The sequence below is a fragment of the Astatotilapia calliptera genome, chromosome 6 (genome assembly GCF_964374335.1).
Source record: "Astatotilapia calliptera chromosome 6, fAstCal68.1, whole genome shotgun sequence".
Lineage (NCBI taxonomy): Eukaryota > Metazoa > Chordata > Actinopteri > Cichliformes > Cichlidae > Astatotilapia > Astatotilapia calliptera.
Genome location: NC_137427.1, coordinates 11,316,881 through 11,333,236, shown reverse-complemented (window position 1 = coordinate 11,333,236; position 16,356 = coordinate 11,316,881). Strand labels below are relative to the sequence as shown.

Genomic DNA, 16,356 nt, shown 5'->3' with positions numbered 1-16,356 from the left:
AGTCTGATGTAAAGCAAATATCAAAGTGTATCTCTGTAAAACCAGCATATAAGGTGGTGATGCATAGCCCTAAGCAGATTTAAAAAATACTTTTTCCATATGAGATATTAAGTTACACAAAATCAACCAGCTGATAAGCTGACATGGTCCAAAAGCCTCTCAAACATCTTAGTCAGTTTATTGCTTTGACCAGCAACCATTTCCAAAATTTCCATAACCCTGCACAGGTTTTGTTTTAAACATAGAGAACAATATAAAGGTTCATCATGCCAGCCATCATCGGCCTACTTCAGCTTTGGGAATGTCTCAAATCCGGTCAACCTCTAAATTCTTTGCTGTCCTTTTCAACATGTTCTGTCTATTTGTAGAAGGAAAGGTACACACCAACAAGAACATTCTCAGATCATAGCCCAAAAATGCAAATGACCCCTTCCCCAAGTCCCAGAAAAAAAACATACCGCTTTCAAAATGTGCATAAAAAGCAGCATGAAGTGACAGCTTAAACCAAAACATTTTGCACAGTTTAATCAGTACAATTGCAAAGTGCTTAATTGTTGTTTGTCTTAAAGGAGAAATTGCATGGTTGTTTGAAAATCTCTGCTCTACTTTCTCCCTCCGACACTTGTGCTCTGATAGAAAATCCTTGTTGTCTAGAAAATCCAGTCTCATTTCTGATGTCAAGAGGCAGGAGGATAAGAAACAACAGTGTGTGTGTACCTGTGTTTTTGTGTTTGCATGTGTTGTGTGACATGAGATGAAAAGTGAAGTGTATTGTACTGTATATCATGCATGCATTTTTATACTACGTTAGCTATATGTAGATACAAACACAACAGTCTGCTTGTATTTGATTCATGCTGTTAGCAGTCGTCATCCTCAAAGTGTGTTTTCTGCAGAACCTTTACATGACGTTCATAGATCTTGAGGGCGGGGCCAAGTCTGATTGACAGGCCAGTCAAAACATCATTACGCTGCATGAGGAGAAGTGACTTTCCATCGATTTCCTAATGAAGAGAGCAAAACAGCGCATGCAGGTGCATGTTGATTACAAGTGTTTAAAGTGAAGCGCAAGCCATTGAGCTTCTGTATGGTGCACTCTAGTGGCAACTAAGGAAGATCACAGCCTTACCTGGGTCCTGAACGCAGCAGCCTGCTCAGGGAAACCCGCTGCTGTGAAATAACTGACAACATCTGACACTGTCCAGTTTACTGGGCTCCCATTGACGCCCTCAGACTTCATGAGCCTGCAAAAATAACACAGTTGGTCAAACAGAAAACATGCAGGACGCGACGTTGAAACAGTCAATTTTAACAGTTATAGTGCTGCCAGATTTATTTTTCCTCTCTTTTGTAAATTCTATAGTGCATAGCATGACTGCAGAAAAACTATCAATGCTTTTTCATTTCATAAAACTGGTAGAGAGCTGGGGCCAGAGATCTGGATCACTTTGTCTAACCTCGCAGAAGTCATTCACCTCTAGTATGCTATGCATTGACTTCCTGTGTTTCAGTGATTACTTTTGTGTCACAGTTGGTATAATCATATGTCTCACTTTATTTTAAGTGTATAATGTAATCAGGGAAGTGCTTATATTGCACTACACAATATCCTGTGATTAAGTGCTTGGTGGTGATTAGTTGGATATTAAGGTTGAAATTAAACTCACACAACTGTTAAAATATTATAACTTTTTTGTGTCCTGTCTGCAGATTGAAGCTAAGATCTCACAGGTTAAGTACAATTGTTTAGTTTTAATTTATGGGTGGTCACATCCATATTGGCTGAAAAGAGTCCATCAAATATGGGCAAATATCAAATATGACACTAAACAAATGTAGGATGTTCTTCACATGAAAAATAATGTGAAAATGAAAGTACACCATCCTTGAGTTTCAGGGTTTTTATATATTATAATAAATGTCACCTTGTAGAACCACCTCTGCCACATCACTGTCAAACAATTTTAGCCAGCTCTTCTTTACAACGTTGCTTCAGTTCAATGAGGGGAGTTGTTTATGCACAGCTCTCTTAAGGTCCCACCACAGCATTTCAATCAGGTTGAGGTCTAAACTTTCAGTGGGCAATTGGAGCACCTTCCTTTTCTGTTTTTAGCCATTTTTTGTAGATTTGCTGCTGTTCTCATTGATCATTGTCCTGTTGCAAGATCCAATTTGGGACAAGCTTTGTCTGTCAAACAGAAAGTCTCCTTTTAGGAGAGCATCCTAACGTACGGGATAACATCATGGTATGCAGGGTGCTCAGCTGCGGACAGGAAAGTACTGCAGAGGGTCATCAACACAGCCCAGAAGATCACTGGCTGCTCTCTGCCCAGCCTGGAGGTCACAGCAAACTCTCGGTACCTCAGCAGAGGTCACAGCAAACTCTCGGTACCTCAGCAGAGCTGGCAATATCATCAAGGACCACTCTCACCCCAGCAATCAACTGTTTGAACTATTACCGTCAGGCCGACGGTACAGGTCACATAAAACCAGGACAAACAGATTCAGGGATAGCTTCTTTCCCAGAGCTATCACTGTAGTAAATAAGCACAAAAACAATTGAACCTATTCCATACCGTCACTGTCATTATATTATGCTGCTATTCATACTGTCATTATATTAATGCTGCTATCCTGTATATATTGTACATACTATTGTTTGAGTACTTACGATTGTTTTTTTTGTACTTTTTATATTTTACATTTATATTTATTATTGAAACTTGCACCAAGGGAGTGGCACTCCAATTTTGTTGTACTCTGTACAATGACAATAAAGGCTATTCTATTCTATTCTATTCTATTCTATTCTCATGTTTCACTCAAGAATACTTTGGTATACAGAGGAGTTCGTGCTCAACTCAATGACTGACAGATATCCAGGTCCTGTGGCTGCAAACCAAGCCCAATTCATCACCCCTCGACCACCGTACTGACAGCTGGTCTGAGGTGTCTGTGTTCATACGCTGTTTGGTTTTTTCTAAATGTGACACTGAACATTACGGCAAAACATCTCCAGTTTAGATTCGTCATTTTTCCAGATGCAACTTTGCAAACCTAAGCTGCGCTGCCATGTCCTCTTTTAGCAAGAAGAGGCTTTCTCCTGACAACCCTTCCAAACAATCCACGCATGTCAGTCTTGTTCTAATTGACTTGTAATGAATTTAACATTAAACATGCTGACTGAGGCCTGTAAAATGTGAGACGGAGTTCTTGGGTTTTTTGCAATTTCTCTAAGCATTGAAGGGTCTAAGCATGGAAGGAATTTACTGGTACATCTACACAGACAGACAAATAGATATTTTATGATCCTGCAAAGGAAACTGCTGTGTTACAGCAGCAAGAAAAAGAAAAAAAACATAGTATATTATACAATAAAAACAACATTTTCAAAGGAAAAGTACCAGAGGCCCATAGTGAAGGTCTTATAATGAGAGGTAGTGCAAAAAAAGCAAAAAAAAAAAATCCTAAAAATATAAAACTAAGATTGTACTAAAGTTGACTGCAAATAGCATTAATAAATAATATGTACACAACAAGAAAAAGCAGAAACAAGCTGGGAAGATGGACGGCTGTCTTGAATGTTTTCCACTTGTGAATAATCCTTCTCAGTGCAGAATGATGGACTTTAAAATGTTTGGAAATGGTCTTATAACCCTTTCTGTATTGATGGGCAGGAGCAATTGCTTCACCAAGATCATTGCTGCTGTGTTTCTTCTTTTGCACTGTGTTAACACACACCTGAATGCTCCAGACCAGCAAACTGCTAAAAATCTGCTTTTATAGAGGAAGTCACGCCTTCTGATGATTAGTTAATCGAGTGCATTTGGCTGCCTCTTACCCTGTTAATTCCTATCAAGGTTTACTTAGTTTTCTACACACTGCTTCTGTATTTAGTTATAAATTGTATAAATAACAACACAGTATAATATGTCATGTTTTGTAGCTCATCTGACGTTCTAATTTTAGAACCTGCTAAAGACCAGGTGTCTTTTTAAAGTATCCTGATATTTTAAACCTTGCAATAGAATCAGGGCATACTTTCTTCATCACATGACCTTATCTGAAAAAAAAAAAGCCTTCAAAACAAACAAGAAGTAAATCATCCGGCAGAATTGGCTCAGCAGAGCATCACCAAGAAAACAATATGTGTTAATGTCTATCTAAAATTGATCAAAATATGAAATAAACTCAATTTTATTTATTTAATTTTAATCAGTCAAATGTTACAATGCAAACTGGTCTGTGCAGGACTGCAGTGAGAAATCTGTTGCAGAGTTATTAAAGTTTTGTAATTCATCTTTTTTATTTTATCTAAACAGTTTTTAGTTTTAGGAATAGTTTTCTTGTTTGAGTTTGATTGTTTTTTATTGTTTTGAAGAAAATGACAGCATACAGAGAAGGACAACACATCACTCCAAAGTATTTCAAGAAACTGCAAGACAAGACAGAGCCTGTAAAGAGAATAATGGGAGGTGTAAATGTGAGTGTGTGGGTTTTAGTTTCAGTCTGTTTTCTTTCTTTTTTTTTTACTTGGCAGGACAGTGAGGAGAGTGGGCAGGAAAACTCAGAAAAGAGAGAAAATGTTTGCATTGAAAGACAGTTTGATGAACATTTGAATTCTGAATTCTTTGTTTTGCTAGCATAAAAGCAATTTTTTTAAAAGGGAGCAAATGCCCAAAAAGCAAAGCAGAAATAAAATCTGTATCAGCACCAAATTGATATTTTTAACATATATATTGCTATGTATCGTCAGAATTTCACACAAAGAAGCTGTTGACTTTTGTTCATAGTTTTCTAACGCTTGTGTGCATGCATGCATCAGCATCTGCAACATCTCTACTGTACTCACACTCCACTGCTAATGGTTATCCCTCGTTCTTCAGATCGGCTGGAGTCTCTCGGGGAGGCTGTGGGTGTTAGCAGGCAGGACGACACACCGACCTCTGTCTTGCACTCCAAATCTACGAAGGAGGCAAGTATGATTCCTTGTCGTGAAACCCGAACATGCACTCAGTTTGAGATTATCAATGAAACGAAACTCACTGTTAAAGTCTGAGGAGCTGTGGTTTATTTCATCATGCTGTGTCTGATTCTGTGCATGGACAGGAAAGAAAGACAGGGGTTAAATTAAATGCAAAGAGGGAGTGTCAGAGCAATACAGAGAGAGTCATATGACCTCCGCCTAAAATGAAGGACAAGAGGAGCTAGCAGCATGAAGATGCATCATGACAAAACCACAGTGGGACATTGAGACCATCTGCTGTGGGAGTAAAAATGATGATGTGCAAAGGTATGAAGTGGACTGGGGGGGGGGGGGGGTTTGACAAAGCTGATGAGTCACCCTGGTGGAGAACTGAAGTCTGCCTTAGACACCTTTTGTAATAGGATTTTTCTGCCCGACTTTTGAAAGCATAGAAAAGCCTCCTGGAGATAAATGGATGCTTCCACATACTGAATCTCTCATTACTTTAACCAACAAAACTCTGTAATTGCATTTGAAATCACTCCTCTGTTGACATTGTCATTACACAATACATATACACAATACATAAGAAGTGCTTGGATAATAAGTGCTATGTTGAGCATTGCATGGTATATGTTCAAAAAAAGGTATATGCACACATTATGCAAACCACATTTGTGCTGCCATGCTGGAATTGATTAAAAAAAATTTGTTCAGGAATGCAAGTGAATAGCTGTATTTTGGCATCTTTAATTAAAAAAATTATAATTTAATTTAGTGTTTTTTCTGCTTTTTGTAAAACAGTCAATTTTAAAATTTGTGGATAACAACAATAATTAAAAATTCAGTTAAAGAGCATGCACGCAGTGGTGATTAACCAGTTATAGAAACATAAAAAAACATTTTGATAGTTACAAATACCTTTAATAAACCTTACACTGGGTGGTGGTCTAACACATTTTGAAGCAGTGTATATCAACATTCATATACCATATATACCACTGATACCTAATAAAGTCCTTGTCGGGTACTAATTATTTATTTTAATCATTTTCATATAAAATGCCCAGCATGCACACGGCTTCAGTGTTTGGGTATGCTGTTGGAGAGATGTTAGGAGTGTGTGATAAACTGCTGTTTACTCTGATTACATTTTCTAGATCAGTGTGGATCATAGTTAACAAATAATTACGAAACAAGAGTAATCTGTCTGCTACATTTTCTTATAATTTATTTGAACCTCTTGAAAAATGTAAAGTGTTGCTAGAGGCTTCTTTTCTGGCATTCAGAACTCTTACCAGGAATACTCATTTAAAAGCACTATTTTAGTTAAAAAACGTGATAAAGGTATAACTCCCTCACCCAATCAGAACAACAGAACTAATGAAAGGGTCAGAGAGATGTCAGTCTAGCTCACTCTGCACTTACACCCTTTTTAATATTTTGTTCCTCCTTAATAACCCGTTAATCAGCATCAGGCTCTTAATCACATATTGGGCATATCCTGTAGTACAGTGTAAGACATTTCCTGATTGTATAATTATCTAAAGTGTGACAAAGCTTGGCCATTCAACATTAATCATAACGTAATATTTGCTTTTCCAATGAAAGGGAGAACTCGCACTTTTGAGATTTTACTGTTGCAGAGAGCAAAACACTGACTTCTGTGTCAAAAATTGACACAGCCTTCATTTCAAGGATAATCACTCCCATTCAGAGCTGGTTCTCTGATTGTAACCCAGTGACCAAACAGCCTCTTTAGTTAAAGAGGCCACAGTTTGCAACCATAAAGTGACTCATCAGATCAGGAACCCAACTAGAAGCAGGTTTGTTGCTTTTTCAACACTAAGAGCAACAATTTGTCCTCTAGGTTCAGTTAACACAGACTATAATGCGCTGACATGTTTGATGGAGAACAGTAATGGAAAACAAGATGATTCTTGGAATATGCCATTGTGTACCTGAGATTTATTTTTAAAACAACTCATCAGATTTGGCTCAGTGGAATTTTGTTTTTGGAAATCCAGCATGTGTCGCTGACACAAGTATTAAAGGTAGGGCTGTGCGATATGACCAAAATCTCATATCCCGATATAAGAATTCTATCGTCCGATAACGATATAAATCACAAAAATGTAACATTTTCTGTAAATTCTGTGAATCTCGGGCAGCTTGACTTGCGGGAAGTGTTTCCAGCTGCGCGTCGTGTAGCTGGAGTCGAGTGTTTTAACCGATGCATGAAACTATACATTTTTAAACATAAGTTGTAACGGCCGCCGTTTTCTTTGTGAGTATTTATTACACGGCGTGCTGCGGGGAAAGCCTGTTCTAACGTTTGAGTCTAAGGTTGATTTTTTTTTTAGCACCTGGGGGCTCTTTTTTACTTCTCATCCGTAAATAATCTGCTCTTTCACGTGATTCAGTTTATTTTGAAAAGTCTCAACAGGATCTTGAGCTTTATTGTGAAAGGTTTATGTGGAACATAAACAAGCGGACACGCGATGCTGTTACCGTCGTTGTTGCTAACCACAATGCATAAAAACAGGTAAACAGTTTATTTTGCGACACCACGAAACAAAGGATAGCGTAAAATGAAACATAGACATTTTTATATCGTCATCCGATATATATCGTTATATCGAACAGCCCTAATTAAAGGTAACAAAACTTTCTTGGAATGATCTACAAGAATGTTGGAAGTGGTGCAGGACTGCCCAAGGAGGTTATCTTAAAATCAGGTTTAATTTTTTACATTTTTATATACTTTTATATACAAGTTTTGTAACTTCACAATCATGAGTTGTAGTTACATTGTGACAGTTAGACCAATAATACCTAGAAAACCATTTAAATAATAACTTCTACATGCAGTGCAGAAAAAATATAATGTGAAATCTTTAATATTTTTAATTATTATTTTTTATAGTTATTAGTGTCCTTGAATTAAATAAGCAGATGGATGGATGGATGGATGGATATTTATTTGAGAAAGTTCTTTGATGAGTTAAGATAAATTAAATGAAAACAATTAGTGCATATTATTGAGTTTTCTTAAAGTTTGCTCTCAGATTTGTTGCTTGAACTGATCTAACTGTGTGCTAAACTTGGTTTAATAGGTTAAACTGGGGAAAAGCATGAGATGGATTTTCTGTAATTGGTTGCAGGATTTTGAGTTTTGGGGTTTAAATGTTTGTTTCCATTCTCGTACTCTAAGATTTTGATTATTTGTTAAGCTGACTTTGGGATTTCCTGTTTTGATTTATTTATTATTAAAAGTATATTGTGAGTGTTTTTTATTTCAAGGTTTCTACTGATATTTGTAGTAGGAGTAGTAGTAGTTTTCCTTACTCTGATAAAAAATAATTGGCTTGTATATTTAAACAGACTAATAACATACAGAAATTTCCTTAACAACCTAAGATCAGCCACGTAAGTACAGAACTCTGATTCCGCCTTCAGATGATTCCTCCTTCCTTCTTATGAGATGCTAAAAAAACGCTTTTAAGGGAATTGAGAAAAAATCAAATATACGAAAGATGTCGATGAATTAAGGTATTCAAATTGAGTGAAGTCATTGTCATGTTGAAAATACCCCCCAGTTTTGGATGATTTGAGCTTTGTGATATGGCACGTAATCCTCAGAAGGTGGGTATGCCCTTATCATAAAGGGATAGCATTTTCTATGGTTATGTAGGAAAGTTGCAGCAGATCAGCAGTTTCTGAAATACTCAGACCTGTCTGGTACCAACAACCAGGTTCAAAGTCACTTAAATCAACTTTCTTCCTCATTCTGAAGCTCAGCTTGAACTTCAGCTGGTTGTCTTGATTATGTCCACAGGCCGATATGCACTGAGCTGCTGCCATGTGATTGGCTGATTAGATATTTATGTTAGTTGGCAGTTAGACACTTCTAAAATAATAATTGGAAAAATGAGTTCCTGACTAGGAAAACTGAAAAGTCTGAGAAAGTTTTGGCAGATACAAACACTGAGTTGTTGACATCATATAGGCAGCATCATGGAGGATAAAAGTTGATGTCAATTCATGGTTAAAATAGTCCAAATTCACATTTTTTGTTTTTTTGCAAACATTTAGCTTGTAATTTAAGATTTTCACTAATGACCACTCCTCTAGGAAAAGAGCATTACTACACAAAGAATACTTTCACATTTAATGCTCCAGTATATTTGACTTATAATACTTGTGTACTATCAGTCAAACCATTTTGAATGATTGAAAAAACAGAACAAAACAAAAACAAAGTGGACGACACATGTACTTACGCTCACTTGCACCTCCATTGGTATCTGATCAGGGGAACCAGCTCTCTCTTCCATGACTGGACCATTACTCTGTGACTGCGAGGCTCCCTGAACTGGTGTGTCGGGGATGAAATCAAGCACCGGCAAACCTGAAAAAAAAAAGTCAAAGCAAGGTAAAAAGACTGAAGAAAGGAAATTCTATATCTGAAAATAGTTTAATGGTAGCATAGGAGCAACTATTTATGTAATTTACTGTGTACAGTACTGTTAAAAAGTCTTGAGCTACTCCTCATTTCTATATTTTTTACTTCCAAGGAGCCAGACTTCCTTCTGATTTATTAAAGTGCTCTTGAGTCCAGGAAGGTATTTTGAAGGTTCTTTTGGACATTGGTTGCTTTTTCATTCATTTTCTGTCCAGTCCTGGTAACTGGCTATTCACAGCGGACTAGTGTTTTGTTTTTTACGTTCCCTAACACTGACCTAAGTGTAAAAAAAAAGTATAAATTGTATGTGTAGGCACTTTATTACCAGCACCCAGTTGCAAAAATGCATAATGCGTTCCCAATCCTTTAGCTGAATTCACAAAATATGTCAAAGATAACACAATTTCTTTGTGTTATTAAAGAAAATGTGTATGGAGTGACCCAGTGAAACCTCATAAGAAATGGTCTCAGTGGAAGGGTGGTTATCAAGAAGCTATTCTTAAGAAAGAAAAACAGGGAAAGGGCTGATGCATGGCAAATTACATAAGAACTGAACTGAAAATTAGTAGCAACAGGTTCAAATACAGACAGCAACATTACTGAGGCACTGTGAGATCATCTTGCCAGAGACCTGAGCAAAAGGGAGCCAACATCCAAAGAAGAGCTTTGAAATGTCCTTCAGGAAGCCTGGAGAACAATTCCTGAAGACTACTTAAAAAAATAACAGGAATGCTTACCTAAGCAAGTGCAGTCTGTGCTGCAGAACAAAGGTGGTCAAGCCAAATATTTACTTTGAAACGCCTCAGAATTGTACAAACTCTATTTCTATATATGTCTGCAAAGTTCAATAAGTTGCTGCCCACATTCCCATTTTCATAGCAAAACATAAAGAAAGAAAAAATTATTCAAGTATTAAATAATTACTAGTATTAGTTATTAGTATTAGTCTGTTTGAAATTGTTGTTGAAGAAAAATTAAAAACTTAAAAAAGTCCAATTTAAAGTTGGAAATCAGTTTGAAAAGAAAAAAACAAATAACCACTTGAAGGTTTTAAGAAGCAGCAGCCGTGGTCAGTAAAGAGCTATTTAATATAACCGTGAGAATATTACTAGTTCTTTAATGAGGCTGCCTCTGAGTACACACAGCCATTCAGTGCACACACCTTTGCCTCCCTCCTGCTGCTCCTGCTGGGGGCTCTCCTGCTTTGATGCTTTCTGGATCTCAGCATCTTCTCTGATTTTCTCAATGAGCACTGGTTCGGTTGTCATGGCTACCGGGGATAGTCCTCCCTCCTCCTCAGAACTCCGAGTATCCTCCTCCTCCTCTTCTTCCTCGTTGTCTTCCCGTTCCTCTTCTTCACTGGCTGTTTCCATCGGCTCATTCTCCTGGAGAGAGGGTGACGGCGGCTGCAAGCACACATAAAGTTGTATCAGAAGAAACGCAATTAAAAAAAAGGGGTGGGGGTGCACTGCTTTTCGAGATGAGTTTAAAGCTAAGTTAATCGCTCCCTAAGTTTTGAGGGGTTTAAGAGCATATCAGGTCTGCTGAGCTTCTCCGGGGCAGACAGTGCTGCTCATAAACACCCCCCACTTGGAGAAAGACATCAGAAATAACGATAGCCGCCTACTATAGCTAAGTTTGCACGCACACACAGGGTGGAGAGGGAGAGCGCGAGGGAGGAGAGTGCGCTGTCAGAAATGACACAAAGGACTTAATGAAGCAAGAAACGGGAGGGGTAGTGGGACATAAACGAGAAGGCTATAATAAAAACGTTAGAATGGCGCTTTTATTATATGAGTAAACACGATGTCCGGCTGATGGGGCTGAGTCCTCCGTCGGCCTGCGCGACAGAGCAGCGCTCACAGGAGCGCGGCAGCGGCACGTCTCAAGTTTAGACAGACACCGCCTACTGCGCGGCAGGCCCAGACACTCTGCGCTCCGGTGTGCACGGCTAAAGTTTATAGGAACGAAATCAGATGTTATTGACCCGAAAACAGCGAAGTGGAAACGAAATATGTAGGTGCTCGTGCTCGCGCCGCGCACAGACGCTCTTTGGTGCGCGCTCTCGCCCTGGGAGCCGGGGAAAGCCGCTCCGGAGCTGTCTGCTCCTCTCTGTAACCCGCACCTTTTGTGCAGGAATCCGAGCTATACATACACACACAGACAGAGACACGCATTTGGCGAGGCTACAGAGGACAAACGCAACACGGGCACGGTCGCATCCCACTGACAAGCATTCGAGACAATAACGCATTTCCTCAAATGCCCTCAAACACTTTTTGAAACATTGAGGTTTGACGAGAAGAAGAAAAAACGAAGCACACGCCGGGCGACGGAAGCGCGTCCTAATGCTGTGCGTGCGGTTTCAACCCGCGATCATTAATTTATCGGCAATCCATCGAGCCAAAGCTGCTCGCTGAGCCCCGCACAGTCCAGACGTGTCGAAAATATTAAGTTAGCGTTGCCCACCTTTTTCACAGCGTGTTTGTCCTGCAGTGCGCTCTTTGCAAGTCTGTCAGCGGACGCATTCTTCGGCATCGGTTCCTCTACCACCACCCCCCTCAGAGGGAGAGTAATGTTCCCGCAGCGGGTCCTGCGCAGCCTGCCCCTCGCCACCTCTCTCTCCATGACCACTTTGACTTTGCCTCGGGTCAGCTTTTCCTCCGACAGCCGTTCCTGGCTGCTCAGATAGCCCAGGATCTCCTTCAGCCCAAGCGGCTTCATGTGGCCTCTGGTCACAGTGGCTGAGCCCCCTCGGAGGCTCTTCTCGGACAGGCTGCGAACAGAAGCGACTAATCTGTCGCCCAGGTCCGAGTTAGCGTGGTTCCCCGTTGTTTTGGTGCTCCCTCCTCCGACTCGAAGTTTGGGCTTGAGGGGAACAGACTGCTTCTGCCTTTGATTCTGATGAACACTGCTGACACTCCCAGGGCAAGTTTTGCTCTGCGTGTCAGCCCGGGACACAGCACACTCCTTTTCTGCGCTAACTGCACCGGCTTTGCTCTGAGCCGTCCTGCCGCCGTCAGCCCCGCTGTGTGCGCCTGTCCTGTGGCCGAAACCGGGCGACGGGCAGTCCCCCGCCGCCTGCTGTCCTAATCCCTTGTCTCTCGGTGCACTCGCTTTCTCCTCTTTACAGCCGCTCCCGACAGCACAGCCCGTTGTTGCGCCACAACTGAGGCACCCGTTTCCGCTACTCGGGCTGGAGGCAGGCTTGAGCTTTTTGCCGGTGGTGCTGCCTGATGTTTGAGTGTGTGGATCTGGGCTGGGCTCCGAGTCCTCCTCTGCCTCCTCCTGGTCCGTGAAGCTGTGCGCACTGTCGCCGTTGTTGTTCAGATGATCGTGTTTGGTCCGCTCCCTCGCTGCCTCCGCGCTGCTGCTGCTGCTGCCAGCGGCCGTAAACTCACTCTTCTTTCTGCTTTTCCTCTGCACCTTCGCCGCGTTTCGGTACGATATGGACCCCTTGTAGCTAACTTTGAGCACCGTCTGCTCTTGAATCAGTTTTTCCAGTTCTGTCCTGGTTCGGTCCGGGTCTGACCCGTGTCGTCTCCGGACCATTCGACAGATCCTCTCCAGATCCGGACGGGCTTTTCTCGAGCGGAGAGAGTCGATTGTTTCCAGGATCCACTCTCGGTACTTGTTTGGCTCGGACATCTTCTCCTGCTGGTGCGGATGGGGTTTGGCCCGAGTGCGTCTCTTTTTCCTTCTCTGTTGTTTCACAAGTGACGCTGTGTCAAAGCTGGGAAGCCAAAGTGCGATCCCCGGCTGGAGAATGAGGACGGAAGCCTGGCTGGTACGCTTGCGTTCGTTTGCCACATTGTGCGCTTAAGGTGGACCGAAGATGGCGCCTATGGTCTCTGCCGCCAGAGACGCAAATTGCATTTAAGGTGGAATTGACTCGCATTCGCGTGGCTCAGAGCCACGTTCTTTGTTCGCAGTCTTATTCTGATCAGCCTGCGGTTTACAGCAGCACAGTGGATTTCAGCACAAAGAAACACGCACGCAGCCTCCGTCGAGGACACCCCGGGTATTTGCGTGTTATATTTTTGAGCGTTATGGCGAATGAGTGAGCCGCGCGGTCAACAGATGGGTGGATGACGGCTTCACCCCGCATCAGGCGGGAGTGATGGATGTCACCTCAAGACTACGCCAACCTCCCACCGAGAACACTTTAAATACCTCAGCATCCGCTCACTTTTCGGCAAACGTGGAACTTTCACGTTTCAGCTCCACACCCAAATGAGGACGCGGGAGTTCAGGAGAATTTTACAAGTAAAACTTTATTGGAATGATACTCATGTTGCAAAATATTACACTTCGTATTTTTATGTCACCGTTTCCGTGACTTTAGACGCTTCTCTTTGCAGTGTGTGTATGTGTGTGTGTATAGTATGTCTGTGGCGGGGGTTAATATGGTTTATATTGGGGTCTCATTTCCCTAAAAAGTGCGACAGTATGTACCAGCATTGTGCCTGCATGGAGAGGAAGTTGTATCACTGCAAAAACATCGAGGAGACACATAATAATATTGTATTATAACTTCAAACATTTTGTCCATGATGATATATTCAACATTAAACCTGACATGGAGGAAATACAGCGAATGTGAAACCTCAACAAGTGATGTAAACAGTTTATTAATAATAATAATAATAATGGTTTTTAAATTAACCAGTAAGCCAGCTGATGACTACAACTAGGCTTACAGCTTGCAGCTCTTTCCACCATTTATCTGCCACTATGATTTTGGCGTCAGATTCATTGATAAAATCTGGAGTTTTTCAGCTGGTTAATCTGCCTCAGTGAAAAAGAAGGGGAAACATTAATACAGGAGAGACATGTCGGATCCATGTTAGTTGCCTTGTAAGTGACTCATTTCTCTGTGAAGCCCCAGGTTTACTGTGGCAGTTGGTTTGTGGTCATTTAACTTTACTTTTGGGACTATGCCACACACAAGCACAATATCCAGTAGCCTTAAAAGTGACCCAGCATTATTGTCCTAGTCCATTTATTCTTGAAATGCTGTCTCCTGTTTCAGTTGATATCTCTTTCTCTCTGTTAAATAAACTAATAAAAGGAAATTAAATACACCACATCACCCGTGTAATTCTGACAGGCCTTGCAGAGTCCCAAACAGCCTGCGTTACAAACTGTACATTTATGCAGAATTTAAAGGATGTGGGAGATGTAGGACTTTGTTTTTTGGAGCTTGACCCATGCAAGGCACTAATAAGATAACGCAGCCTCTGATGCAAGTTTACTAAACAGTAAAGCTGAATCACCGGAGTGGTCCTTTAAGACCTTCAGCTGACACTGTGCTTCTGTGATGCACATTCTCAAATTGATCTTTTTTTTAAACAAATTACCACACTGTAAATCTGGGGTCACGCACAGAGTGGGAAAAGAGTGTTGATCGAATAAATAAGTAAATATGGCAAGTGGACAATTAGCTGTGGGGGCTATTGTTCCATATTACAAATGATAGACACAAACCATTACACATAACAAATGTGTATCCTGGAGAAAATGCTTGAGATATATATATATATATATATATATATATATATATATATATATATATATATATATATATATATATATATATATATATATATATATATATATATATATATATATATATATATATATATATATATATATATATATATATATATGTTTTTGCTATCTGAACTGTTTCAGACTCGAGGGAAGTATGTGAATTTATATTATCCAGTTTATAACGATGGGAGAAAAACCAAAGCGCCTGTATAAATCAAATTAGGAAACCATCATTATTGTGGCACATTAAATTACAGCAATAAAGAAGGCATTTTGATGTCTGAAACGAACATCAGTGTCACTTTGTTTTATCTCATAAATTGTGAATGAACAAATCCTACAGTAACGACCCTCTCTGGCCATTGCTGAAATATTCTGTGACCATAGCTCAGGAGCCAAGGAGACACTGAATACCAAAAGTGCTATTTGTTGTATTCTTCAAATCAGCAGGTTGTATACCATGCGCTATGATTATTTTTCTCTCTTCTCGGTATTAGCTCGATTCACCGCCAGAAGCTCTAGCTTTCACTAACTTGTTAAATGGAGTGCCAGTCATCTTTACATCATCACCAACACACAAAAAACAAAACGAAACAAAAACTGTGCATGTTTAAAACACATAAACAGTAACAGAGCTGCTGTCACATATAAGACTGTCACATAGAGTGTGGTCCTACTTTACAAGTGATAAGAAGAAAGGGATGGGTAATAAGATGAGGTGAACATGAATACATATTTCCATTGAAGACCATAAAAGCGCACTATCCAAACTGCCATCAGTGACTGGTCAAAATGCTCTGAAGGCCACCAGCCGGAAGCAGTTCAAGGTAGTTTGCCTCAAGCGGTCTCTTTCAGTTGGAGTAATCAAGGGCCAAAGGCTTGATTCAGTAAGCAGAATCACTGTGGCCATTACGTAAACTCTGAGCTGAGACAGGAAGTGCTTTCATGAAAACAAAGTTGTCGAGTCAGTTAGCAAAATCAAATCTTCTGGAAGGGCAAACTGTGGAAGACGCTAACCAAAAGTCTGAATATTCCCTTTTGTTTCTCTTAATTTGAACCAGAACTTTAAATTCCCAAATCCATATCACAGATTTACCTGCTGATCCTAACACTGTATGTTAATAAAATGTCTATTAAGTGATATGTTCAAACCTGAGATACCATTACGTTACAGTGTTTCTTTAAAACACCCTTAAAAACCGAGTTAATTCCATCCCCTTACTCGTATTTCCTTGTTTGTTAGCGTGACATGATATCATTGGAGCCACTAGTATCTAATAACATTTAGAATGGAGTACCGTAGATATGCACTAATTCTAACAATGATAAGAACGGTAGATGGATAGTTACACAGTAAACGTAACTGACTTTT

General features: G+C 40.3%; 1 protein-coding gene across 1 annotated transcript; it reads right to left on the bottom strand.

The window, feature by feature from the left end:
• Window positions 1-161: 161 nt before the first annotated feature.
• On the bottom strand, window positions 162-13,196 carry samd1b (sterile alpha motif domain containing 1b). The gene is made up of 7 exons (XM_026170269.2): window positions 11,901-13,196; window positions 10,594-10,837; window positions 9,250-9,377; window positions 5,047-5,095; window positions 4,853-4,964; window positions 1,130-1,244; window positions 162-1,004 (listed from the first exon to the last, which is right to left on the bottom strand). Exons 1-7 carry the CDS (start codon window positions 13,077-13,079, stop codon window positions 861-863), a joined length of 1,971 nt encoding a protein of 656 aa, XP_026026054.1. The 5' UTR covers window positions 13,080-13,196; the 3' UTR covers window positions 162-860.
• Window positions 13,197-16,356: the final 3,160 nt, after the last annotated feature.

Coding starts and splice junctions, on each gene's coding strand:
- samd1b (XM_026170269.2), bottom strand. CDS start 13,079: ATGTCCGAGCCAAACAAGTACCGAGAGTGGATCCTGGAAACAATCGAC. Junction 4,965..5,046: donor CAGCTCCTCAGACTTTAACA/GTGAGTTTCGTT, acceptor CCTCCTTCGTAG/ATTTGGAGTGCAAGACAGAG. Junction 1,005..1,129: donor CTGCTGCGTTCAGGACCCAG/GTAAGGCTGTGA, acceptor TCTCTTCATTAG/GAAATCGATGGAAAGTCACT.